Source organism: Zonotrichia albicollis, unplaced genomic scaffold (genome assembly GCF_047830755.1).
Source record: "Zonotrichia albicollis isolate bZonAlb1 unplaced genomic scaffold, bZonAlb1.hap1 Scaffold_185, whole genome shotgun sequence".
In the NCBI taxonomy this organism is placed as follows: domain Eukaryota; kingdom Metazoa; phylum Chordata; class Aves; order Passeriformes; family Passerellidae; genus Zonotrichia; species Zonotrichia albicollis.
The window spans coordinates 46,145-72,720 of NW_027428379.1; the positions used below are offsets into that span (position 1 = coordinate 46,145).

Genomic DNA, 26,576 nt, shown 5'->3' on the forward strand with positions numbered 1-26,576 from the left:
CCGTTTTTTTACCCCAAACCCGCAGAACATCAGCATGTCGGTGGAAGGGGACTACACCTACCAAAATCCCGGTTTTTCACCCAAATCTCTGTTTTTCACCAAAATCCCGATCTCTGTTTTTTACCCAAAATCGCGGTTTTTCCCCCAAATCTCCAGAACATCAGCATGTCGGTGGAGGGGGACTACACCTACCAAAATCCCCGTTTTTCCCCCAAACCCCTGTTTTTCACCCAAATCTCTGGTTTTTTCACCAAAATCCCGTTTTTTTCCCCAAAACCCACAGAACATCAGCATGTCGGTGGAAGGGGACTACACCTACCAAAATCCCCGTTTTTACCAAAATCGCGTTTTTTTCCCCCAAACCCGCAGAACATCAGCATGTCGGTGGAAGGGGACTACACCTACCAAAATCCCCGTTTTTCGCCCCAAATCCCCGTTTTTCCCCCCAAATCCCCGTTTTCACCCCAAATCCCCGTTCTCACCCCAAATCCCCGTTTTTACCAAAATCCCGGTTTTTCACCCCAAATCTCCAGAACATCAGCATGTCGGTGGAGGGGGACTACACCTACCAAAATCCCCGTTTTCCCCCCAAATCTCTGTTTTTCACCCCAAATCCCGGTTTTTCCCCCCAAATCCCCATTTTCGCCCCCAAATCCCCGTTTTTACCAAAATCCCGGTTTTTCACCCCAAACCCACAGAACATCAGCATGTCGGTGGAAGGGGACTACACCTACCTGCGCATCAACTTCTTCTGCCCGGGCAGCGCCCTCGGCCGCAACGAGGGCAACATCTTCCCCAACCCCGAGGCCACCTTCGTCAAGGAGATGTGAGTGACCGTGGGCACCCTGTGGTCACCCTGTGGTCACTCGGTGGTCACTCGGTGGTCAGTGTGGTCAGTGTGGTCAGTGTGGTCAGTCAGGGGGTTTTGGGGGCTCCTCGAGGTTTTTGTGGGGTTTTTTGGGGTTTGGAGGGTTCTTCAGAAGGTTCTGGAGGTTCCTCAATGTTCTCCTGAGGTTCCTCTCGAGGTTCTCTTGAGGTTCTCCAAGGTTCTTTTGGTGTTCCTCAACATTTTTTGGGGTCCTTTGATGTATTTTTGGGTTTTTCAAGGGTTTTTTGGGGTTTTTTTGAGGTTCCTCAAGGTTCTTCTGGTGTTCCTCAAGGTTCTTTTGGGGTTCTTCAAGGTTTTTTGAAGTCTCTTTGATGTTTTTTGGGGTCCTTTGATGTTTTTTGAGGTTTTTCAAGGTTTTGTGGGGTTTTTTTGAGGTTTCTCGAGGTTCTCCTGAGGTTCCTCAGCGGTTTTTTGGGAGGTTCCTCAAGGTTCTTTTGGGGTTCCTCAAGGTTTTTTGGGGTCCTTTGATGTTTTTTTGAGGTTTTTCAAGGTTTTGTGGGGTTTTTATGAGGTTTCTCGAGGTTCTCCTGAGGTTCCTCAGCGGTTTTTGGGAGGTTCCTCAAGGTTCTTTTGGGGTTCCTCAAGGTTTTTTGGGGTCCTTTGATGTTTTTTTGAGGTTTTTCAAGGTTTTGTGGGGTTTTTTTGAGGTTTCTCGAGGTTCTCCTGAGGTTCCTCAGCGGTTTTTGGGAGGTTCCTCAAGGTTCTTTTGGGGTTCCTCAAGGTTTTTTCAGGGTTGTTTGACGTTTTTTGGGGTTCTTCAAGGATTTTTGGAGGTTCCTCGAGGTTCTCCTGAAGTTCCTCAAGGTTCTCATGGGGTTCCTCAAGGTTCTTTTGGGTTTTCTCAAGGTTTTTTGAGGCTTCTTTGACGTTTTTTGGGGTCCTTTGATGTATTTTTGGGGTTTTTTGGGGTTTTCTTGAGGTTCCTCAAGGTTCTCATGAGGTTCCTTAAGGTTCTTCTGAGGTTCCTCGAGGTTCTTTTGGTGTTCCTCAACATTTTTGGGGTCCTTTGATGTTTTTTGGGGTTTTTCAAAGGTTTTTTGGGGTTTTTTTGAGGTTCCTCAAGGTTCTCCTGAGGTTCCTCAAGGTTCTTTTGGGTTCCTCAACATTTTTGAGGTTTCTTTGACGTTTTTGAGGTCCTTCAGGGTTTTTTGGGTAATTTTTGGAGGTTCCTCAAGGTTTTTTGGAGGTTCTTCAAGGATTTTTGGGGCTCCTCAAGGTTCTTCTGATAGGGTTCCTCAAGGTTCTCATGGGGTTCCTCACACTTTTGAGGTTTCTTTGGCTTTGATGGGTCCTTTGATGGTTTTTGGGGCGAGGCAGAGCAGAGCGGTGGGGGGTCAGCGGGCGGTCATTTGTGGTCACTCAGTGGTCACTCGTGGTCACTCGTGGTCACTCGTGGTCACTCCCAGCACGTACCGCGCGTCCAACCTGAAGCCGCCGGGGGAGTCGACGGTGCCGGCGTCGAACCTGCAGAACGCGTTCAGGATCATCAAGGAGGTGCAGAAACGGTACAAGACCCGCGAGGCCGAGGAGAAGGAGAAGGAGGTCAGTGATGGTCAGTCTGTGGTCACTCATGGTCAGGGGTCACTCAGGGGTCAGTGGTCAGTCAGGGGTTAGTCAGGGGTCACTCAGGGGTCAGTGGTCACTCATGGTCAGTGGTTCAGGATCATCAAGGAGGTGCAGAAACGGTACAAGACCCGCGAGGCCGAGGAGAAGGAGAAGGAGGTCAGTGGTCAGTGATGGTCACTCTGGTCACTCAGGGGTCAGTCAGGGGTCAGTCAGGGGTCAGGGGGTCAGTCATGGTCAGTGGTCACTCAGGGGTCAGTCACGGTCAGTGGTTCAGGATCATCAAGGAGGTGCAGAAACGGTACAAGACCCGCGAGGCCGAGGAGAAGGAGAAGGAGGTCAGTGGTCAGTGGTCACTCGGTCAGTGGTCACTCAGGGGTCACTCAGGGGTCAGTCACGGTCAGTGGTCAGTCATGGTCAGTGGTTCAGGATCATCAAGGAGGTGCAGAAACGGTACAAGACCCGCGAGGCCGAGGAGAAGGAGAAGGAGGTCAGTGGTGGTCAGTGGTGGTCACTCTGGTCACTCAGGGGTCACTCATGGTCAGGGGTCAGTCAGTGGTCAGTTATGGTCAGTGGTTCAGGATCATCAGGAGGTGCAGAAACGGTACAAGACCCGCGAGGCCGAGGAGAAGGAGAAGGAGGTCAGTGATGGTCAGTGTGGTCACTCAGGGGTCACTCAGGGGTCAGTGGTCACTCAGGGGTCACTCATGGTCAGGGGTCAGTCATGGTCAGTGGTTCAGGATCATCAAGGAGGTGCAGAAACGGTACAAGACCCGCGAGGCCGAGGAGAAGGAGAAGGAGGTCAGTGATGGTCACTCTGTGGTCACTCTGTGGTCACTCATCATCAGTGGTTACTCTGTGGTCACTCAGTGGCCATCTGGGGGTCACCAGGCAGTGGTCAGTGAGTGGACATTGGATGGACATTGGTTGGTCAATGAGTGACCATTGAGTGGTCAGTGAGTGGTCATTGAGTGGATTGTGAGGGGTCAGTGAGTGGTCAGTGGTCAATGAGTGGTCATTCGATGGTCGCTGAGTGGTCGTTGAGTGGTCAGTCAGTGGTCAGTGGTCGGTCAGTGGTCAGTCAGTGGTCAATGGTCAGCGAGTGGTCAGTTAATGGTCAGTGAGTGGACATTGGTCAGTGGATGGTCATTGAGTGGTCAATGAATGATCATTGAGTGGTCAATGAATGGTCAGTAAGTGGACATTGAGTGGTCAATGAATGGACTTTGAGTGGACATTTGGTGAACTTGAGTGGTCATTGGATGCTCATTGAGTGGTCATTGAGTGGTCAGCAGTCACCCAGTGGTCAGTGAGTGGTGAATGAGTGGCCAGTGGTCAGTGAGTGGACATTGGGTGGTCAATGAGTGGTCGCTGAGTGGTCAATTAATGGCCCCTGAGTGGTCAGTGAGTGGACATTTGGTGGATGTTGGGTGGTCAGTGAGTGGTCATAGGGTGGACATTGAGTGGTCAATGATCATTGGTCATTAAATGGTCAATGGGTGGACATTGAGTGGTCAATTAACGGTCAATGAGTGGTCATTGAGTGGACATTGGGTGGACATTGGGTGGATATTGAGTGGTCAGTCAGTGGTCAGTAAGTGGTCAGTGGTCGAGTGGTCATTGGGTGGACATTGGATGGACATTGAGTGGTCACTGATCATTGGTCATTGAATAGTCAATGGGTGCACATTGAGTGGTCAGTCAGTGGTCAGAAAGTGGTCAGTGGACATGGGGTGGACATTGAGTGGTCAATGAACAGTCAATGGGTGGACATTGGATGGTCAGTCAGTGGTCAGTAAGTGGTCAGTGGTCACTGGGCAGACATTGGATGGACATTGAGTGGTCAACGATCATTGGTCATTGAATGGTCATTGGGTGGACATTGAGTGGTCAATGAACGGTCAATGAGTGGTCATTGAGTGGACATTGGATGATCAGTGAGTGGTCAGTGAGTGGTCATTGAGAGATCATTGGATGGTCAGTCAGTGGTCAGTGATCATTGGTCATTGAATGGTCAGTGGGTGGACATTGGACGGTCAGTCAGTGGTCAGTGGTCATTGTGTGGACATTGGATGGACATTGAGTGGTCAATGATCATTGCTCATTGAATGGTCAATGGGTGGACATTGAGTGGTCAATGAGTGGTCACCCAGTGGTCACCCAGTGGTCACTCAGTGGTCACTCCGTGGTCACCCGGCGGTCACCCGGTGGTCACCTGGTGGTCACCCAGTGGTCACCCGGCGGTCACTCCGTGGTCACCCGGTGGTCACCCAGCGGTCACCCGGTGGTCACCCGGTGGTCACCCGGTGGTCACCCATTGGTCACCCGGTGGTCACCCAGTGGTCACCCGGTGGTCACTCGGCGGTCACCCGGTGGTCACCCAGTGGTCACTCGTGGTCACTCGTGGTCACTCGGTGTCCGCAGGGCATCGTCAAGCAGGACTCGCTGGTGATCAACCTGAACCGCAGCAACCCGAAGCTGAAGGACCTGTACATCCGGCCCAACATCGCGCAGAAGCGCATGCAGGGCGCGCTCGAGGCCCACGTCAACGGTGACCAAAACTGCCCAAAGTGACCCAAAATGCCCCAAACTCGGGCACCTCGGGCGGCTCTGTGGGGGTTGTTGGGGTTTGGGTTGGGGTTCTTTGGGGATTTTTTGGGGGTTTTTGGGGTTTTTCAAGGGTTTTTCAAGGGTTTTTGGAGGTTCCTCAAGGTTCTCCTGAGGTTCCTCAGGGTTCTTTTGGGGTTATTTAATGTTTTTTGGGGTTGCTTTGACGTTTTTTGGGGTTTCTTTGATGTGTTTTGGGGTTCTTTAAGGGTTTTTAGAGGTTTTTTGAGGTTCTTCTTAAGTTCCTCAAGGTTCTTTAGGTGTTCCTCAACGTTTTTTTTGGGGTTATTTAACGTTTTTTGGGGGTTTTTTGATGTTTTTTGGGGTTTCTTTGACGTTTTTTGGGGTTCTTGGAAGGTTTTGAGGGGTTCTTCAAGGGGTTTTGGAGGTTTCTCAAGGTTCTTCTGAGGTTCCTCAAGGTTCTTTGGATGTTCCTCAACATTTTTTTGGGGTGATTTAACGTTTTTTGGGGTTTCTCTGACGTGTTTTGGGGTTCTCGAAAGGTTTGGAGGGGTTCTTCAGGGTTTTTGGAGGTTCCTCAAGGTTCTCCTGAGGTTCCTCAAGGTTCTTTTGGGGTTATTTAACGTTTTTTGGGGTTTCTTTGACGTTTTTTGGGTTTCTTGGATGTGTTTTGGGGTTCTCTAAGGGTTTTTAGAGGTTTTTTGAGGTTCTTCTTAGGTTCCTCAAGGTTCTTCTGAGGTTCCTCAACATTTTTTGATGTTCCTCAAGGTTCTTTTGGGGTTCTTCAAGGTTTTTTGGAGTTTCTTTGACGTATTTTGGGGTTCTTGGAAGGTTTTGAAGAGTTCTTCAGGGTTTTTGGAGGTTCCTCAAGGTTCTTTCGAGGTTCCTCAAGGTTCTTTTGATGTTCCTCAACATTTTTTGGGGGTTCCTCAAGGTTCTTTTGGGTTTCTTTGACGTTTTTTGGGGTTTCTTGGATGTATTTTGGGGTTCTTTGACGTTTTTTAGATTATTTTTGAGGTTCTTCTGAGGTTCCTCAAGGTTCTTTTGGAGTTCCTCAACAATTTTTGGGAGTTTCTGAAGGTTTTTGGCTTTTTTTAACGTTTTTGGGGTTCCTGTGGATTTTGGGGTGATTTTCCATGGATTTTGGGGAGGTTCCCCTGGATTTTGGGTTCCCACGAATTTTGGGGTGAATTCCATGGGTTTTGGGGTCATTTTCCTGGATTGTGGGGTGGTTTGTGTGGGTTTTGGGGCGGTTTCCCTGGATTTTAGGTTCCAGTACATTTTGGGCTGTTTTCCAATGGATTTTGGGGTGGATTTTGGGGCGTTTTCCTGGATTTCTGATCCCCACAGATTTTGGGCTGAAACCTGCGGATTTTGGGGCAATTCCTGCGAATTTTTGGGTGGGTTTTGGGTCACTCGCCCTGGATTTCACATCCCCACGAATTTCGGGTGGTTCCCCCGAATTTTGGGCTGAATCCCGCGGATTTTTGGGTGGATTTTGGGGCGTTTTCACGGATTTTGAGTCTGTATGAATTTTGGGCTGAATTCTGACGTTTTTGGGGTGATTTTTGTGGATTTTTGGGGCAATTCCCCTGAATTTTGCGTTTCTGTAAATTTTGGGCTGGTTCCCCTGAATTTTGGGCTGAATCCCGCGGATTTTTGGGTGGATTTTGGGGTGTTTTCACGGATTTTGAGTCCGTATGAATTTTGGGCTGAATTCGGGCGATTTTTGGGTCTGCAGGGTTCCGCTTCACGTCGGTGCGGGGGGACAAGGTGGACATCCTGTACAACAACATCAAGCACGCCGTGTTCCAGCCCTGCGACGGCGAGATGATCATCGTGCTGCACTTCCACCTCAAGGTTTGGGGCCAAAAACGCCGATTTCGGGCAAAAACCGCGATTTCTGTCAAACCCCCGCGGGTTTGGGGCAAAACCTCGGGAGTTTGGGATTTTGGGGAGGGGGCTCGGGGGGTGCAGGGCTGGGGGGGAATGGGGGGGAAGAGAGGGGGATTTGGGGGGAAATCCGGGGATTTTGGGCAAATTCCCAATTTCGGGTCAGACACTGTCAGTTTTCAGTAAAACTCTGGGATTTTGGGGGAAAATCTGGGGATTTTGGGCAAATTCCTCATTATTGGTCAGACTCTGTCAGTTTTTAGTAAAACTCTGGGATTTTGGGGGGAAATCCTGGGATTTTGGGCAAATTCCCCATTATTGGTCAGACACTGTCAGTTTTTAGTAAAACTCTGGGGTTTTGGGGGAAATCCTGGGATTTTGGGCAAATTCCCCATTTTCGGTTAAATACCTACGGTGTTTGATAAAACCCCAGAATTTTGGGTGGAAATCTTGGGATTTTGGGTAAACTCCCCATTTGGGTTAAATATTTACGGTGTTTGATAAAACCCCACAGTTTTGGGTGTAAACCCTGGGATTTTGGGGCAAACTCCCCGGTTTGGGTCAGATATTTCCAGTTTTTGTTCAAACCCCACAATTTTGGGTGAAAACCGCCAATTTTGAAGCCCAATTTTGATTACTTGGGGTCCAAACCTGAAATTTTGGGTTAAAACCCTCCGGTTTTTGGTTCCAAACCTGGGGATTTCAAGCCAGAATTTTGGGTTTTTTTCCCCAACTTTTTCAGGTTTTTTTCCCAAATTTCCGGGTTTTTCTCGAAATTCTCTAATTTAGATCTCAATTTTGATTACTTGGGGGTCAAAACCTGAAATTTTGGGTTGAAACCCTCCAGATTTTGGGCTCCAAACCAGGGGATTTCAAGCTGGAATTTTGGGATTTTTTTGCCCAAATTTTTGGTGTTTTTCCCCAAATTTCTGGGTTTTTCCCAAAATTCTCTAATTTAGATCTCAATTTTGATTACTTGGGGTCCAAACCTGAAATTTTGGGTCGAAACCCTCCAGTTTTTGGTTCCAAACCTGGGGGATTTCAAGCTGGAATTTTGGGGTTTTTTTTGCCCAAAGTTTCGGGGTTTTTCCCCAAATTTCGTTGTTTTTCCCGAAATCCCAATTTAAAGCCCAGTTTTGAATACTTGGGGTCCAAACGTGAAATTTTGGGTTAAAACCCTCTGGTTTTTGGGCTCCAAACCGGGGAATTTCAACCCACAATTTCAGGGTATTTTTCCCCAAATTTTCGGGGTTTTTCCCCAAATTTTGTTGTTTTCCCAAAATCCCCAATTTTCCGCCCAATTTTGCCTCAAAACCCTCCAGTTTTATCTCCGAACCAGAGGAATTTCAACCCAGAATTTCGGGCTTTCCTTCCCTAATTTTTTCGGTTTTTTCCCCAAATTTTCGCGTTTTTCCCCCCGTTTTTTTTGCTTTTTCCCAAAATCGCCGTTTTTTCGCCCAGAACGCGATCATGTTCGGCAAGAAGCGGCACACGGACGTGCAGTTCTACACCGAGGTGGGCGAGATCACCACGGACCTGGGCAAGCACCAGCACATGCACGACCGCGACGACCTCTACGCCGAGCAGGTCGGCTTTGGGGCGAATTCCTGCGATTTTGGGAAATTTCCGCAGTTTTGGGGAATTTTCTGCGTTTTGGTGCGGAGGGAGCGGGAGATGATTCTTGGAACAATTTCCCTGGTTTTGGGGTGTTTTCTGGGGTTTTTGGGCCGTTTTCTGTGGGGTTTTTTGGGGGTTTTTTGGGGTTTTTTGGGGTTTTTTGCCGCTTTCCGCACCTGACAAATTTTGGGGTGAATTCCGGTGATTTTGGTGCAGATGGAGCGGGAGATGATTCTTGGAACAGTTTCCCTGGTTTTGGGGTGTTTTTGGGGATTTTTGGCTGTTTTCTGTGGGGTTTTTGGGGTTTTTTGCTGCTCTCCACACGTGACAAATTTTGGGGTGAATTCCGGGATTTTTGGGCCATTTTCTGGGGGTTTTTTTTTTGTAATATCCCAAATTTTGGGTTCTGGATGTACCGGGAGCTGTTTTTAGGCCCTTTCCATGGATTTTGGGCCATTTCCCGTGGATTTTTGGGGGGTTTTTGGGGTTTTTTGCTACTTTCCACACCTGGCAAATTTTGGGGTGAATTCCGGTGATTTTGGTGCAGATGGAGCAGGAGATGATTCTTGGAACAGTTTCCCTGGTTTTGGGGTGTTTTTGGGGTTTTTTTGGCCGTTTTCTGTGGGGTTTTTTGGGTTTTTTTGGGGGTTTTTTGCCGTTTTCCACACCTGATGAATTTTGGGGTGAATTCGGGCGTTTTTGGCGCAGATGGAGCGGGAGATGCGGCACAAGCTGAAAACGGCCTTCAAGAACTTCATCGAGAAGGTCGAGGCGCTGACCAAGGAGGAGCTCGAGTTCGAGGTGCCCTTCCGGGAGCTGGGGTGAGTTTGGGCCGAAAAAACGGCGGAAATGGGAAAAAAGGGGAAAAAACGGGGAAAAAATGGGGAAAAAATTGGGAAAAAAAGGGGGAAAAATTGGGAAAAAATGGGGAAAAACTGGGAAGAAATGGGAGGGAAAAAGAGGGAGAAAAGAGGAAAAAATGCTGGAAAAATGGGGAAAATAATGGGGGGAAAAAAGGGGAAAATGGGAAAAACTGGGGTTTGGGAGCCGTTTTTGGGGATTTTGGGGCCATTTTTGGGGATTTTGGGTCTCTCCAGTTTTTGGGTTTGTTCCCAGGGATTTTGGGGCCTTTTTGGGAATTTTGAGACCGTTCCTGCAGATTTTGGGGCCGTTCTTTGGGCTTTTGGCTCATTACCAGTTTTGGGTTAAATCCTGGCAGTTTTGGTGCCATTTTTGGGGATTTTGGGGCTTTTACTGGTGATTTTGGGTCGCTCTGGGTTTTGGGTTCATTCCTGGAGATTTTGGGCCACTTTTGGGCATTTTGGGGCCGTTTTTTGGGGATTTCTGGGCCATTTTTGGGGGGATTTTCAGGGATTTTGTGTCCCTGCGCATTTTGGGTTCATTCCTGTCAATTTTGGGACCATCTTTGGGGGATTTCTGGGCCATTTTTGGAGGTTTTTCAGGGATTTTGTCACTCTGAATTTTTGGGGTGATTTGTGCTGATTTTGGGGCCATTTTTAGAGATTTTGGGGGGATTTTCAGTGATTTTGGGTTCATTCTTTGTGATTTTGTGTCCCTGTCTGTTTTGGGTTCATTCCCGGTGATTTTGGGGCCGTTTTTTCGGGGTTTCTGGGCCATTTTGGGGGGATTTTCAGGGATTTGGTGTCCGTGCCCGTTTTGGGTTGATTCCCGGCAGTTTTGGGGCCGTTTTTGGGGATTTCGGGGCTGGTTTTGGGGGGATTTTCAGTGATTTTGGGTTCATTTTTTGTGATTTTCTGTCCCTGCCCATTTTGGGTTGATTCCCGGTGGTTTTGGGTCCGTTTTTGGGGATGTTGGTGCCATTTTGGGGGGGGATTTCAGGGATTTGGTGTCGGTGCCCGTTTTGGGTTCATTCCCGGCGGTTTTGGGGCTGGTTTTGGGCATTTCGGGGTCATTTTGGGTTGATTGTTTGGGATTTGGTGTCGGTGCCCGTTTTGGGTTGATTCCCGGCGGTTTTGGGGCCGTTTTTTCGGGGTTTCTGGGCCGTTTTGGGTTCATTCTTTGTGATTTTGTGTCCTGCCCATTTTGGGTTCATTCCTGGTGGTTTTGGGTCCGTTTTTTCGGGGTTTCTGGGCTGTTTTGGGTTCATTGTTTGGGATTTGGTGTCGGTGCCCGTTTTGGGTTCATTCCCGGCGGTTTTGGGGCTGTTTTTGGGATTTCAGGGCCATTTTTGGGGGGATTTTCAGGGATTTGTGTCGGTGCCCGTTTTGGGTTCATTCCCGGTGGTTTTGGGGCCATTTCTGGGCATTTTGGGGCTGGTTTTGGGGGGATTTTCAGTGATTTTGGGTTCATTCTTTGTGATTTTGTGTCCCTGCCCGTTTTGGGCTGATTCCCGGCGGTTTTGGGTCCATTTTTTCGGGGTTTCTGGGCCGTTTTGGGTTGATTGTTTGTTATTTGGTGTCGGTGCCCGTTTTGGGCTGATTCCCGGCGGTTTTGGGGCTGTTTTTGGGGATTTCGGGGTCATTTTGGGGCCGTTTTTTCGGGGTTTCTGGGCCGTTTTGGGTTCATTGTTTGGGATTTCGTTTCCCTGCCCGTTTTGGGCTGATTCCTGGCGGTTTTGGGTCCGTTTTTTCGGGGTTTCTGGGCTGTTTTGGGTTCATTGTTTGGGATTTCGTTTCCCTGCCCGTTTTGGGCTGATTCCCGGTGGTTTTGGTGCCATTTTGGGTTCATAGTTTGGGATTTGGTGTCCCTGCCCGTTTTGGGTTAATTCCCGGCGGTTTTGGGTCCGTTTTTTCGGGATTTCTGGGCCATTTTTGGGGGATTTTCAGTGATTTCGTGTCCCTGCCCGTTTTGGTTGATTCCCGGTGATTTTGGGGCCGTTTTTTTCGGGGTTTCTGGGCCATTTTGGGGGGATTTTCAGGGATTTGGTGTCTGTGCCCGTTTTGGGTTGATTCCTGGTGATTTTGGGGCTGTTTTGGGGCATTTCGGGGCCATTTTGGGTTCATTGTTTGGGATTTGGTGTCCGTGCCCATTTTGGGTTCATTCCCAGTGATTTTGGGTCTGTTTATTCGAGGTTTCTGTGCCATTTTGGGGGGGGGTTTCAGTGATTTCGTGTCCGTGCCCATTTTGGGTTCATTCCTGGCGGTTTTGGGTCCGTTTTTTCGGGGTTTCTGGGCCATTTTGGGGGGATTTTCAGGGATTTGGTGTCGGTGCCCGTTTTGGGTTGATTCCCGGCGGTTTTGGGGCCATTCTTTGGGGATTTTGGGGCCATTTTGGGGGGATTTTCAGGGATTTGGTGTCGGTGCCCGTTTTGGGCTGATTCCCGGCGGTTTTGGGGCTGTTTTTGGGGGGATTTCAGTGATTTTGGGTTGATTGTTTGGATTTGGTGTCGGTGCCCGTTTTGGGCTGATTCCCGGCGGTTTTGGGCTGTTTTTGGCATTTCGGGGTCATTTTGGGGGGATTTTTCGGGGTTTCTGGGCCGTTTTGGGGGTGTTTTCAGGGATTTGGTGTCGGTGCCCGTTTTGGGTTCATTCCCGGCGGTTTTGGGGCCGTTTTTTCGGGGTTTCTGGGCCATTTTGGGGGGATTTTCAGGGATTTCGTTTCCCTGCCCGTTTTGGGCTGATTCGCGGCGGTTTTGGGTCCGTCAGGTTCAATGGCGCCCCGTACCGCAGCACCTGCCTCCTGCAGCCCACCAGCAGCGCCCTCGTCAACTGCACCGAGTGGGTGAGTACAGGTGGGACACAGGTGTGATAGGGACAGGTGTGATACAGGTGTGATACAGGTGCGATACAGGTGTGATACAGGTGTGTGATATGGACAGGTGTGGGACAGGGCAACTGCACCGAGTGGGTGAGTACGGACAGACAGACAGGTGTGGGACAGACAGGTGAGATACAGGTGTGAGACAGGTGTGAGACAGGTGTGTGACAGGTGTGTGACCTCGTCAACTGCACCGAGTGGGTGAGTACGGACAGACAGACAGACAGGTGTGATATGGACAGGTGTGTGATACGGACAGGTGAGATACGGACAGGTGAGATAGGGACAGGTGAGATAGGGACAGGTGTGTTACATGGACAGGTGTGTGACAGGGCAACTGCACCGAGTGGGTGAGTACGGACAGACAGACAGACAGGTGTGGGACAGACAGGTGTGTGACAGGTGAGATATGGACAGGTGTGAGATACAGGTGTGATAGGTGAGATATGGACAGGTGTGACCTCGTCAACTGCACCGAGTGGGTGAGTACAGGTGGGACACAGGTGTGATACAGGTGTGTGATATGGACAGGTGTGTGACAGGGCAACTGCACCGAGTGGGTGAGTACGGACAGACAGACAGACAGGTGTGGGACAGGTGTGATATGGACAGGTGTGTGACAGGTGTGTGATCTCATCAACTGCACCGAGTGGGTGAGTACGGGTGTGAGATAGGTGTGTGATACAGGTGTGTTATGGACAGGTGTGTGACCTTATCAACTGCACCGAGTGGGTGAGTACGGACAGACAGACAGACAGGTGAGATACAGACAGGTGTGATACAGGTGTGTTATATGGACAGGTGTGTGACAGGGCAACTGCACCGAGTGGGTGAGTACAGACAGGTGTGGGACAGGTGTGTGATACAGGTGTGTGACAGACAGGTGTGTGACCTTATCAACTGCACCGAGTGGGTGAGTACAGGTGGGACAGACAGGTGTGGGACAGGTGTGTGATACAGGTGTGACAGGTGAGATATGGACAGGTGTGACATGGACAGGTGTGTTATGGACAGGTGAGGGACACACAGACAGGTGTGTTATGGACAGGTGAGGGACAGGTGTGACTTGGAGCCCTGGAGCACAGGTGGGACACAGACAGGTGTGACAGGGACAGGTGAGACAGGTGAGGGACACACAGACAGGTGTGATATGGACGGACACACAGACAGGTGAGGGACGCACAGACAGGTGTGTTATGGACACACAGACAGGTGTGTTATGGACAGACAGGTGTGTTACGGACAGGTGTGACACAGACAGGTGAGGGACACACAGACAGGTGTGTTATGGACAGACACACAGACAGGTGTGTTATGGACAGACAGACAGACAGGTGTGTTACGGACAGACAGGTGTGTTATGGACAGACGCACGGACAGGTGTGAGCTCAGGTGTGACTCAGGGCCGTCCCAGATACCTGTGGGTAACTCAGGTGTGTCCAGGTGCACCCAGGTGTGACTCAGGTGTATCATAGGTCACTGTAGGTAACTCAGGTGTAAATCAGGTGTATCCAGGTGCACTCAGGTGTATCCCAGGTGTATCCAGTGTAACTCAGGTGTATCCAGGTACACTCAGGTGTATCTCAGGTGTAACTCAGGTACATTTTCAGCCCCCGTTCGTGGTGACCCTGGACGAGGTGGAGCTGATCCACTTTGAGCGGGTGCACTCAGGTGTATCCCAGGTGTATCCAGGTACACTCAGGTGTATCCCAGGTGTACCACAGTTAACTCAGGTGTATCCCAGGTGTATCCAGGTACACTCAGGTGTATCTCAGGTAACTCCAGGTACATTTTCAGCCCCCGTTCGTGGTGACCCTGGACGAGGTGGAGCTGATCCACTTTGAGCGGGTGCACTCAGGTGTATCCCAGGTGTATCCAGGTGTATCCCAGTTAACTCAGGTGTATCCCAGGTTACTCCAGGTGTATCCAGGTACACTCAGGTGTATCCCAGGTGTAACTCAGGTGTGTTTCCAGCCCCCGTTCGTGGTGACCCTGGACGAGGTGGAGCTGATCCACTTTGAGCGGGTCCAGTTCCACCTCAAGAACTTCGACCTGGTCATCGTCTACAAGGACTACGCGCGCAAGGTGACCATGATCAACGCCATCCCCGTGGCCTCGCTCGACCCCATCAAGGAGTGGCTCAAGTGAGGTTTGGGGCAAAATCCGGGCACTTTGGGGCTTTGGGGGTTTTTCGGATTTTTTGGGGATTTTTTTGGATTTTTTCAGATTTTTTTGGATTTTTTTTAGATTTTTTTTGGATTTTTTTTCAAATTTTTGTGGATTTTTTAAATATTTTTCTCGGATTTTTTTAAGTTTCTTTCTTAGCTTTTATTTCACCTTAGTTTTTATTTTCTTTGGATTGTTTTCTTGCAATTTTTTGGGGTTTTTTTTTCCTTTTTTAAAGATTTTTCCTGATTTTTTTTCCGATTTTTTAAAAGCTTTTTTTGAGGTTTTCTTTCACTTCGTTTTTTCATTTTCTTTGGGTTTTTTTTATTGAAATTTTTTGGGGATTTTCTGGACTTTTTTGTTGCTGTATTTTTTAAGATTTTTTCTGATTTTTTTCCAATTTTTTAAAGCTTTTCTTGAGGTCTTATTTCGCTTTGTTTTTTCATTTTCTTCGGAATTTTTTCTTGAGATTTTTTGGGAATTAATTTTTTTATTTTTTGGGGGTTTTTTTAAAGATTATTTTCAGATAATATTTTGGGTTTTTTAAAGTTTTATTTCAGGTTTTTAGGATTTTTTTCCATGCCATCCCCGTGGTCTCACTTGACTCCATCAAGGAGTGGCTCAAGTGAGGTTTGGGGCCAGATCCGGGCACTTTGGGGGTCTGGGGGGTTTTCAGATTTTTTGGGGATTTTTCAGATTTTTTTCAGAATTTTTTGGATTTTTTTTAGATTTTTTTTCGAATTTTTTGGAATTTTTAAATATTTTTTTCTGATTTTTTAAAGGGGTTTTTTTAGGTTTTATTTCACTTTGTTTTTCATTTTCTTCGGATTGCTTCCTTACAATTTTTTTGGAAATTTTTTTGCTTTTTTAAAGATTTTTGCGGATTGTTTTTCTGATTTTTTAAAAGCTTTTTTTGAGGTCTTATTTCGCTTTGTTTTTTCATTTTCTTCGGATTTTTTTCTTGAGACTTTTGGGGATTTCTGTGGGGTTTTTCTAGTGATTTTTTGGATTTTTTTCAGACTTTTTTAAAGGTTCTTTTAAACTTTTATTTTATTTCTTTTCTTTTTCTCACTTGTCTGATCTCACCTGGTTTTCTTAGATTTTTGGTGAAATTTTTCAGGTGGTTTTTTAGTTTTTGGGGGAGATTTCTCACCCTATTTTTGGGGTTTTTTAATCGATTTTTTTTCCGATTTTTTTGGGGGGTTTTTTAATCGATTTTTTTTTTATTGGGGTTTTTTTTGGGTCTCACCCGTCTGATCTCACCTGGTTTTTTTACATTTTTGGTGAAATTTTTCAGGTTGTTTTTTAGATTTTTGGGGGGGAATTTTTCAACCTATTTTTGGGGATTTTTAATCGATTTTTTCCGATTTTTTGGGGTTTTTTAATAGATTTTTTTCCGATTTTTTTGGGGTCTCATCTGTCTGGTCTCACCCCTATTTTTTAGATTTTTGGTGAAATTTTTCGGGTTGTTTTTTAGATTTTTTTGGGGGGGATTTTTCAGCCTATTCTTGGGGATTTTTAGTAGATTTTTTGGTGTTTTTTTTTTTTTAAGGTTTTATTTTATTTCTTTTTTTTCTCTTTCTCACCTGTCCGATCTCATTTGTTTTTTTACATTTTTGGTGAAATTTTTCAGGGTTTTTTTTAGATTTTTTGGGGGGGATTTTTCAGCCTATTTTTGGTGGTTTTTAATCGATTTTTTTTTCTGATTTTTTTGGGGTTTTTTAATCGATTTTTTTTCCGATTTTTTGGGGGTTTTTTAATCGATTTTTTTTCCGATTTTTTTGGGGTGTTTTGGGTATTTTTGGGGTCTCACCTGTGGGATCTCACTTATCCGATCTCACCTGGTTTATTTACATTTTTGGTGAAATTTTTCAGGTTGTTTTTTTTTTATTTTGGGGGGATTTTTCAGCCTATTTTTGGGTGTTTTTAATCGATTTTTTTCCGATTTTTTGGGGGGTTTTTTTAATCGATTTTTTTCCAATTTTTTTGGGGTCTCACCTGTCCAATCTCACCTGTTTTTTTACATTTTTGGTGAAATTTTTCAGGTTGTTTTTTAGATTTTTTGGGGGAAATTTTCAGCCTCTTTTTGGGGTTTTTTAATCGATTTTTTTTCTGATTTTTTTTGGGGTTTTATAATGGATTTTTTTTCCGTTTTTTTGGGTTTTTTAATCGATTTTTTTTCCGATTTTTTTGGGTGTTTTGGGTATTTTTGGGGTCTCACCTGTCCAATCTCACCTGTCTGCTCTCACCTGTTTTTTTTAGATTTTTGGTGAAATTTCTCAGGCTGTTTTTGAGTTTTTTGGAGGGAATTTTTCAGCCTATTTTTGGGGTTTTTTATTCGATTTTTTTTTCTGATTTTTTTGGGTTTTTTTAAATCGATTTTTCCGATTTTTTTTGGGTTGTTTTTGGGTATTTTTGGGGTCTCACCTGTCCAATCTCACCTGTCCAATCTCACCTGGTTTTTTTAATTTTTGGTGAAATTTTTCAGGTTTTGTTTTTTTAGATTTTTGGGGGGGATTTTTCAGTCTGCTTTTGGGGTTTTTTAATCGATTTTTTTTCGGATTTTTTTTTGGGTTTTTTAATCGATTTTTTTTTCCAATTTTTTGGGGTGTTTTGGGTATTTTTGGGGTCTCACCTGTCGGATCTCACATGTCTGATCTCACCTGTTTTTTAGATTTTTGGCGACGTTTTTCAGGTTGTTTTTTAGATTTTTTGGGGGGATTTTTCAGCCTATTTTTGGGGTTTTTAATCGATTTTTTTTCCGATTTTTTAGGGGTTTTTTAGTCTATTTTTTTCCGATTTTTTGGGGTTTTTTAATCGATTTTTTTCCGATTTTTTGGGGTATTTTTAATCGATTTTTTTTTCCGTTTTTTTGGGGTGTTTTGGGTATTTTTGGGGTCCCACCTGCAGCTCGTGTGACCTCAAGTACACGGAGGGGGTGCAGTCGCTCAACTGGACCAAGATCATGAAAACGATCGTGGACGACCCCGAGGGCTTCTTCGAGCAGGGCGGGTGGAGCTTCCTGGAGCCCGAGGGCGAGGTGAGGGCGAAAATGGGGAAAAAACGGGGAAAAACGGGAAAACAGCGAAAAAAACGGGAAAAAACGGTGAAAAAATGGCGAAAAACGGTGAAAAAATGGGGAAAAACGGGGTAAAAATGGGGTAAAAATGGGGATTTTGGGCACCAAGGGCGGGTGGAGCTTCCTGGAGCCCGAGGGCGAGGTGAGGGCGAAAATGGGGAAAAAACGGGGAAAAACGGGAAAAACAGCGAAAAAACGGGGAAAAACGGTGAAAAAATGGCGAAAAAATGGGGAAAAACGGGGTAAAAATGGGGATTTGAGGCACCAAGGGCGGGTGGAGCTTCCTGGAGCCCGAGGGCGAGGTGAGGGGAAAAATGGGGAAAAAACGGGAAAAAACGGGGAAAACAGTGAAAAAACGGGGAAAAACGGTGAAAAAACGGCGAAAAAATGGGGAAAAATGGGTAAAAATGGGGATTTTGGGCACCAAGGGCAGGTGGAGCTTCCTGGAGCCCGAGGGCGAGGTGAGGGCGAAAATGGGGAAAAACGGTGAAAAAACGGGGAAAAACGGTGAAAAAATGGCGAAAAACGGTGAAAAAATGGGGAAAAACGGGGTAAAAATGGGGATTTTGGGCACCAAGGGCGGGTGGAGCTTCCTGGAGCCCGAGGGCGAGGTGAGGGGAAAAATGGGGAAAACGGTGAAAAAACGGGAAAAAACGGTGAAAAAACAGCGAAAAATAGTGAAAAAATGGCAAAAAAAGGGGAAAAAAGGCAAAATTGGGGATTTTGGGTAAAAAGGGGGATTTTGGGCACACCTGGGCACACCTGGGCAAAAAAACCGGGGGAAAATGGTGAAAAAACGGGGAAAATGGGCCAAAAATGGGGGTTTTGCAGTTAAAAATGGGGATTTGGGGGTAAAAATGGGGATTTTGGGGCTTTGGCTCACCTGGAAGGTGGGAAAATGTGAAAAACGGTGGAAAAGGGTGGAATTTGGGTTAAAAATCGGGATTTTTGGTTACATGAGAGGTTTTGGGGTGAAAAAAAGGGGATTTGGGGGTTTGGGCTCAGCTGTGCCACCCGGCCTCACCTGCAGGCTCAGAGCTGGGATTTTGGGTTCAAAAATTGGATTTTTGGTTAAACCCGGGATTTTTCCCAGTACAAACGGGGTTTTTGGGTCAGAGGGATATTTTGGGGTGAAAACCGAGGGTTTTGGGTCAGGGCTCGGAGGCGGAGCCGGGCGAGTCGGAGTCGGAGCTGGAGATTTTGGGTTAAAAATTGGGGATTTTGGGTTCAAAAATTGGATTTTTGGTTAAAAACCGGGATTTTTCCCAGTACAAACGGGGTTTTTGGGTCAGAGGGATATTTTGGGGTGAAAACCGAGGGTTTTGGGTCAGGGCTCGGAGGCGGAGCCGGGCGAGTCGGAGTCGGAGCTGGAGGACGAGACCTTCAACCCCTCGGAGGAGGATGAGGAGGAGGAGGAGGACAGCGACGAAGATTATTCCTCCGAGGCCGAGGAGTCGGGTGCGGAAAATGGGCGAAAACGGGGGAAAACGGAAAAAAACGGGGAAAAAATGGGAAAAAAACTGAAAAAAAATGGGGGAAAAAACGATAAAATTGGGGGAAAAAAAAGGGAAAAAATGAAAAAAAAATGGGGGAAAAAATTGGGGGAAAAAACCAAAAAAATTGGGGGGAAAAAAAGGGAAAAAATGAAAAAAATGGGGGAAAAAATTGGGGAAAAAAAAAGGAAAAAAATTGGGAGAAAAAACAAAAAATTGGGGGAAAAAAAAAAGGAAAATATTGGGGGAAAAAACAAAAAATATTGGGGGAAAAAAAGGAAAAAATTGGGGGAAAAAACGAAAAATATTGGGGAAAAAATGAAAAAAAAATTTGGGGAAAAACCGAAAAAAAATGGGGGAAAAAATGAAAAAATTGGGGGAAAAAACGAAAAAAATTGGGGGGGAAAAAAGGAAGAAATTTGGGGGAAAAAAATTGGGGGAGAAAAAAGGAAAAAAAATGGGGGAAAAAACAAAAAAAATTGGGGGAAAAATGAAAAAAATAGGGAAAAAATTGGGGGAAAAACCGAAAAAAATTGGGGAAAAATGAAAAAAAAATTGGGGGAAAAAACCGAAAAAATTGGGGGGAAAAAAGGACAAAAATTGGGGAAAAAAACGAAAAAATTAGGGGAAAAAAGGAAAAAAATTGGGGAGGAAAAAATGAAAAAATTGGGGAAAAAAAAGGAAAAAAATTGGGGAAAAAAACAAAAAAAAAACTGGGGGAAATAATGAAAAAATATTGGAGGAAAAATGAAAAAAATTGGGGGAAAAAAAAGGAAAAAAATTGGGGGGAAAAAACCGAAAAAAAGTCGGGGAAAAAAGAGGAAAAAATTGGGGGAAAAAATGAAAAATTGGGAAAAAAAAAGGAAAAATTGGGGGAAAAAAACCGAAAAAATTGGGGGAAAAAAAAGGAAAAAAATTGGGGGAAAAAAGAAAAAATTGGGGGGAAAATGAAAAAAATTGGGGGAAAAAAAGGAAAGAAAATTGGGGGAAGAAATGAAAAAAAATTGTGGGGAAAAAAGGAAAAAATTGAGGGAAAAAACCGAAAAATGGGGGGAAAAAAAAGGAAAAAATTGGGGGAAAAAACGAAAAAATTTTCCAATTTTTTGTATTTTCTCTATTTCCCATTTTCCTGGTTTTTCTCATTTTTTCGTATTTTTACGGATTTTTCCAATTTTTTCCCATTTTTTAATAATTTGTTTCTCGTTTTTTCCCCTTTTTTTTCTAATTTATCCTAACTTTCCCCATTTTCCCCATTTCTTCCTTTTTTCCCAATTTTCCCATTTTCCCCTTGTTGTTTTTCCTGTTTTTCCCCATTTCCACTTTTCCCCAATTTCTCATTTTCACTTTTTTCCCCAATTTTCTCATTTTCCCTTTTTTCCCCAATTTTCTTCTTTTCCCCCCATTTCCCCAATTTTCTTTTTTTTTCCATTTTTACCCAACTCTTCCCATTTTCCCCCCAATTTTCTCCTCTTTTTTCCTGTTTTTCTGCATTCATTCCATTTTCCCCCCCGTTTTTTCCCATTTTCCCCCCCGTTTTTCCCCGTTTTCCCCTCATTTTCCCCGTTTTTCCCGTTTCCGGCGGTTTTTCTCCCCAGAATACTCCAAGGACTCGCTGGGCTCGGAGGAGGAGAGCGGGAAGGACTGGGACGAGCTGGAGGAGGAGGCGCGCAAAGGTCGGACCCGAAATCCCCCGAATTCACCCCAAAATCCCAACGCCCAAAATCCGACCCAAAACCACCCAAAATTCACCCCAAAATCGACCAAAACCACCCAAATTCCACCCAAAATTCACCCAAAATTCACCAAATCCCCCAAAATTCACCCCAGATTCACCCCAAAACACCAAACCCCAAATCCACCCCAATCACACCGAGTTCCCCCAAAACGAACCCAAAACCTCCGGATTTCACCCCAAAAATGCAAAACCCAAACTCACCCTCAAATTCACCCCAAATATCCTCGATTGCACCCCAAAAAGCCCAAATTCACCCCAAAATTCAGCCCCAAATCCCTCAAAAGTGCCCTAAAAATGGCAGAAATGACAAAAATCCTGATTTTAACCAAAATCTCCGTTTTTGGCCCAGCAGATCGCGGGAGCCAGAACAAATCCCCCCAAATTCACTCAAAATCCTGAAATTCACCCAAATTCCTCAAATCTCCCCAAAAAACACCAAATTTCCCTGAGAATCCTCTCAAAAATCCCCCAAATAACACAAACTCTGAATTTTCACCAAAATCCCGGTTTTTCACCCCAACAAGCCGCAGGAGCCAGAACAATTCCCCCCCCAAATTCACTCAAAATCCCCAAAATCACCCAGAAACCCCCAAATTCAGCCCCCAAAACCTCTAAAATCCCCAAAAAAAACCCCCAAAAATCCCCTAAAAACAGCCAAAATTACACAAATTGTCAATTTTAACCAAATCTCGGTTTTTCCCCCAGCGGACCGCGAGATCCAGAACAAATCCTCCTAAAACCACTCAAAATTCACCCAAAAATCCCTCAAATCTCCCCAAACACTCCCCAGATTTCCCCCAAAATCCCCAAAAACGGCAGAAATGACAGAAATTAACATTTTAACCAAAATCTCGTTTTTTCTCCCCAGCGGAACCGCGAGTCGCAGTACGAGGAGGAGGAGGAGCGGGGGCGGGGCCGGAAGCGGAAGGGCCCGCCCAGTGGGCGGGGCCGGCCCCACCCCCCCAAGAAGAAGCGGAAGTAGCGGCGCCGCCCCTCCCCCACCCCCCGAAATCGCCGCGTTTGGCCCCAAAAATCCTGGCGGGGGGAGGGGGGGGAAATTCCGGAATTTGGGGGATTCATCCAAAAATTTGGGGGAATTATCCCGAAAATTTGGGGGAAAATACCCCAAAAATTTGGGGGGAAAATCCCAAAAATTTGGGGAAAATTATCCCAAAAGTTTGGGGGGAAACGCCCCAAAAATTTGAGGAAAATATCCCAAAAGTTTGGGGGGAAAATCCCGAAAATTTGGGGAATTTATCCCAAAAATTTGGGGAAAATTATTCCAAAAATTTGGGGGGAAATGCCCCGAAAATTTGGGGGGAAAAATCCCAAAAATTTTGGGGGAAAAAAACCCCAAAATTTGGGGAATTTATCCCAAAAATATGGGGGAATTTATCCCAAAAATTTGGGGGAAAATGTCCCAAAATTCCAGGAAAAACCAACCCAGATTTGAGGGGGGAAAATGGGAATTTTGGGGAAATTATCCCAAAATTTGGGGGGGGAGGGAAATAATCTCAAATTTTGAGGAGAATGTCCCAAAATTCTGAGGAAAAAAAAAAAAAAGAAAAAACAAATTTGGGGAAAAATTCAAGTTAGGGGAAAAAAAGAAACATTAGTATAAAAAAATCCCAAATTTAGGGAAAAAACCCCAAAATACTGGGGAGAAAAATCCTCAAATTTACGGGAAAAAACCCAATCTGAGGGGAAATACCCCAAATTTGGGAGGGAAAAAAAGTCAAATTTTATGGGGAAAAAACCCCAAATTTTGGTGGAAAATGCCCAAATTTGGGACTTCCCGCCCCCTTTTGGGGTTTCTCCCAATTTCCCCCAAATTTCCCCGATTTTGGGGTTTTTTCCCCAAATTTACCTTTTTTTTTTTTTCCCTTTTTATTTCATTTTTCTCTCCCCCAAGTTCTTTTTTTCCCTCTGGAATTTTGGGGCGATTCCTGCAGATTTTGGGGTCCTTCCACCCCTCCCAGATTTGGGGTTTTTGGGTCAGAATTGGGGGATTTGGGCTGAAATTTTGGGGTCATTTCCTGGCATTTTGGGGCCCCTCAGATTTCACATTTTTCTCGCAGAATTTTGGGTTTTCCACCAACTTTGGGGTCATTCCCACAATTTTGGGGTCGTTTCCCTGGATTTTTAGTTTTCCTCCAATTTTTGGGGTCACTTCCCAATTTTTTGCTTTTCCCTCAATTTTTGGGGCAATTCCCACAATTTTGGGTTTTCCCACCAATTTTTGGGGTCATTTCCCACAATTTTTGGTTTCCTTGAGATTTTTGGGGGTTTATTTCCAGAATTTGGGATTTTTTTGGGGTCATTTCCCACAATTTCAGGATTTTCCTCCCATTTTTGGGGTCATTTCCAGAGTTTTGGGTTCCCCCCCAGATTTTTGGGGTCATTTCCCGGGATTTTGGGGTTTTTCCCGATTTCTGCATTTCCCCCCAAATCCGGGCCGGGGGGACCCCGAATTTCCCCGAATCCGCCCCAAAACGGCCCCGAAATTCCCTTTTTTGGTTGTTTCTGTATTTATGGGGGGCTCCCCCTTTTTGGGGGAATTCTCCCGATTTTGGGGCTCCCCCCGGGGCCTCCCCTCCCCCCCCGACCCTCGTGGGCTCTTTTCCAAATTCAATAAAAATCTCGTTTTTTTAAGGTTTTCTAACAAAAAACAAAAAAAACAACGGAAATGCTGCGGCCCCGGGATGGGGAATGGGGGAAAATTGGGGAAATTGGGAAAAAATGGGGGAAAATGGGAAAAAAATGGGGGAATTGGGAAAAATTGGGGAAAATGGGGGAAATTGGGGAAAAATGGGAAAAAATGGGGGAAATGGGAAAAATTGGGGGAAATTGGGAAAAAATGGGGGGAAAAGGGAAAAAATGGGGGTAAATTGGGAAAAAGGAGAAAATAGAGAAAAAATGGGGGAAAATTGTGGGGAAATTGGGAAAAAAATGGGGAAATTGGGGAAAATGGTAAAAATGGGAGAAAATTGTGGAAATTGGGGGGAAATTGGGAAAATGGGGTGAAATAAAAAAAATGGGAAATATGGAAAAAATTGTGAATAAATGGGAAAAAAGGAAGGAAATTGGGAAAAAATAGGGGAAATGGGGAAAATGGAAGAAAAACTTGGGAAATGAGGAAAAAATTGGGGAAAAAGTGGGGGAATTTGGGGGAAAGGGTGGGAAATTGGGAAAAAATGGGGAAAATTAGAAAAATTGGGAAAATTATGAGAAATTGGGGAGAAATGGAGGAATTGGGGAAATAGGGGAGAATTGGAATAAAATAGGGGGAATTTGGAAAATGGGGAAAAAGGGGAAAAAAGGGAGGGGAAATGGGGAAAATCAGGAAAAAATGAGGAAAAATTGATGGGATATTGGGAAAAATGGTGAAAAGGGGGGAATTGGTGGAAATTGGGAAAAATTAAAGAAAATGGGAGAAAAAATGGAAGGAAATTGGAGAACATGGGGAAATGAAGGAAAATGGGGAGAAAATCAGGGGAAATGGGGCAAAATGTGTGAAAATGGTGGGAAATTGGGAAAGAAATGGGAAAAATTGGGAAAAAGGGGGATAAAATTGGGGAAATAGAATAAATGGGGGAAATTGGGAAAAAATGGGAGGGAATTGGGAAAAAAATGGGGGATATTGGGAAAATTGCGTGAAAATTGGGGAAATTGGGAAATTGGTCAGAAATCAGTTGGATTTTGGGTCAAACCAGTTCAAGCTGGTTCAAACCGGGGTGGAACCAGTCTGAGTGTGGGAACCAGAGGGGGAAACTGGGGTTAGACTGGGGCACACCAGTTTAAATCACATAATTCATTTAAAATCACATTAATCCAGTTTAACTCAGCCAGGTCACTTAATATCACCCTAAACCAGTTTCATTTGCCCCAAACCAGTTTAAATCACCCCAAACCATTTTAATTTACCACAAACGATTTTAATTTCCCAAAACCAGTTCAACTGGCCCAACCAGTTTAAATCACAGCAAACCAGTTTAAAAGGCCACAAACCAGTTTAATTTGACTCAAACCAGTTAAATTTAACTCAAACCAGTTTAATTAGACTCAAACCAGTTAAATTTAACTCAAACCAGTTTAAAAGGCCTCAAACCAGCGCGAACTCCGACCAGGCCTAACCCGCTCCCTCAGCTTGACTGACAGTGCGGCTGTCTAATCCCCGCGCGCCCTCGACTCATTTTGTCCAATCAGAACCCGCGCTTCTCACCTCCTCCGCCCTCCACTTTGAGCATATTGCGTCTGCGAACGCATGCGCACATCTCGCCGCGCGTCCCTGGGCGGGCTCTCCGTTACGGGGGTCTATTGCAATTGGCGGAGCTGTAAAAATGGCGGCAAACGCGGCCAATCAACGCCGCGCGCCGCGTGATTGACGCCACCCCTGAGCCACTCGCCGCCTCTCCTCCCCCTCCCGCGCAGCGGCGCCAAGCGCGCCTCCCATTGGCTCAGGCGCTGATTGACGTGCTAGGTCTCGAACCACCGCGCGTAACGGAGCGGCGGGGGCGGGCCCGGCGCCTCTCGCGGCGCTGAGGGCGGCGCGGGCGCCATTTTGCGCTCAGCCCCCCGGAGGAAGCGGCGGCGGGCGGCGGCGGTGCCCGGAGCGGTGAGGGGCAGCGGGGGCGGCTCCGCGCGGGTCCCGCGGGCTCCGGGCGGTTCGCGAACGTTCGGGGGGGATCCTGTGAGGGGAGAAAGGAAAAAAGGGGGGGGGGGGCGGAGATGGCGGCGGCGCGTGAGGGAGCGGGGCGGGAAAAGGGGGGGGGGAAGGAGGGGGGGAGCGGCCCCCTCAGAGGCCGTGAGGGGAGGGGCGGGCCGGAGCGGCGGTGGGCGGGCCTAAGGCCGTTTAAAAAGCTCGTTAAAAAGCTCATTAAGCTAATTAGCCCCGGCGGAGGGTGGTAATTAACCCCTTCGGGGCTCTAATTAACGCCGGGCGGGGCCCTTATTAACCCCGCCGGGGGCGTGGTTCGGTTCGGGAGGCGGAGCGTCGCTGAGGGGGGCGTCGTTTGCTTATTAACGGGTAATTAATTGGCTCTGGGTTTGATTAACCCCCGGGGGGGCGGGGTTGACCCCTCAGGGGGCGTGGCTTAGCCCTTATTAACCCCGGGGTTAATTAACTCTTTGGGCGTAATTAATTACCCTAGAATGCCTTTATATGCATAATTACCCCCCCGGGAGGCGTGGCTGATCCTTACGGGGCTAATTAATGCATTTCAGGTTTAATAAACCCGTAAAGGGCGGGGTCAAAGAAAAGGGGCAGGGTTCTGGGGAGGGGGCGTGGCCAGATAGGGCATTGGGGGTTTTAAAACTTTAATTAAACTCACAAAGGCTTAATTAGCACCTCTGGGTGCTGGTAATTCTTAGATTTGCATCCAAATTCCTGAATTTCTCCTTTTCCAGCAGATTTCGGCAGTTCCTACCCCTCCCCTTTAAACTTTTTTATATCCCTGGGGTTTTCTCCTCTTCACCTCAATTTTGGGAGCCCAAATCTGGAATTTTCCTTGTTTTTCGGGCTAAATCCCCAAATCCTTCCAACTTCAGGAGGTCCCATTTTATTTTAAACTGGTTTGGGGTCAATTAAACTGGTTCGGGGGCAATTTAAACTGTGTGCCCCAGTCAAAGCAGTGTCCCCATTGTGGTTTGCCACTCCACACTGGTTTCCCCCCACAGACTGGTTCCACCCCACTGCAGCCCAGTTTAAACCAGTTTGACCCCAACTCCAACTGGTTTTCCCCAATTTTTCTCCAATTTCATCCGTTTCCAGTTTAAACCAGTTTGACCCCAACTCCAACTGGTTTTCCCCAATTTTTCTCCAATTTCATCCCGTTA

The 26,576-nt window shown here is 46.3% G+C and overlaps 1 protein-coding gene across 14 annotated transcripts in view; it reads left to right on the forward strand.

Moving 5' to 3' along the window:
• Positions 1-23,393, forward strand: part of SUPT16H (SPT16 homolog, facilitates chromatin remodeling subunit) — a 54,554-nt gene extending 31,161 nt beyond the window's left edge. For 10 of the 14 annotated variants that reach the window (XM_074533946.1, XM_074533947.1, XM_074533945.1 and 7 more), the window contains 12 exons: positions 699-826; positions 2,296-2,431; positions 4,877-5,003; positions 6,762-6,880; positions 8,375-8,500; positions 9,239-9,351; positions 12,157-12,232; positions 14,243-14,412; positions 17,345-17,474; positions 18,845-18,971; positions 20,602-20,679; positions 21,447-23,393. In XM_074533946.1, the coding sequence (XP_074390047.1) occupies positions 699-826; positions 2,296-2,431; positions 4,877-5,003; positions 6,762-6,880; positions 8,375-8,500; positions 9,239-9,351; positions 12,157-12,232; positions 14,243-14,412; positions 17,345-17,474; positions 18,845-18,971; positions 20,602-20,679; positions 21,447-21,478 (1,362 nt within the window). In that variant the 3' untranslated portion in view covers positions 21,479-23,393. Of the gene's footprint in view, positions 1-698; positions 827-2,295; positions 2,432-4,876; positions 5,004-6,761; positions 6,881-8,374; positions 8,501-9,238; positions 9,352-12,156; positions 12,233-13,878; positions 14,128-14,242; positions 14,413-17,344; positions 17,475-18,668; positions 18,738-18,844; positions 18,972-20,601; positions 20,680-21,446 lie in introns of those variants that run through there. The other 4 variants (XM_074533956.1, XM_074533948.1, XM_074533951.1 and 1 more) reach the window with 4 other exon arrangements.
• The last annotated feature ends 3,183 nt before the right edge of the window (positions 23,394-26,576 follow it).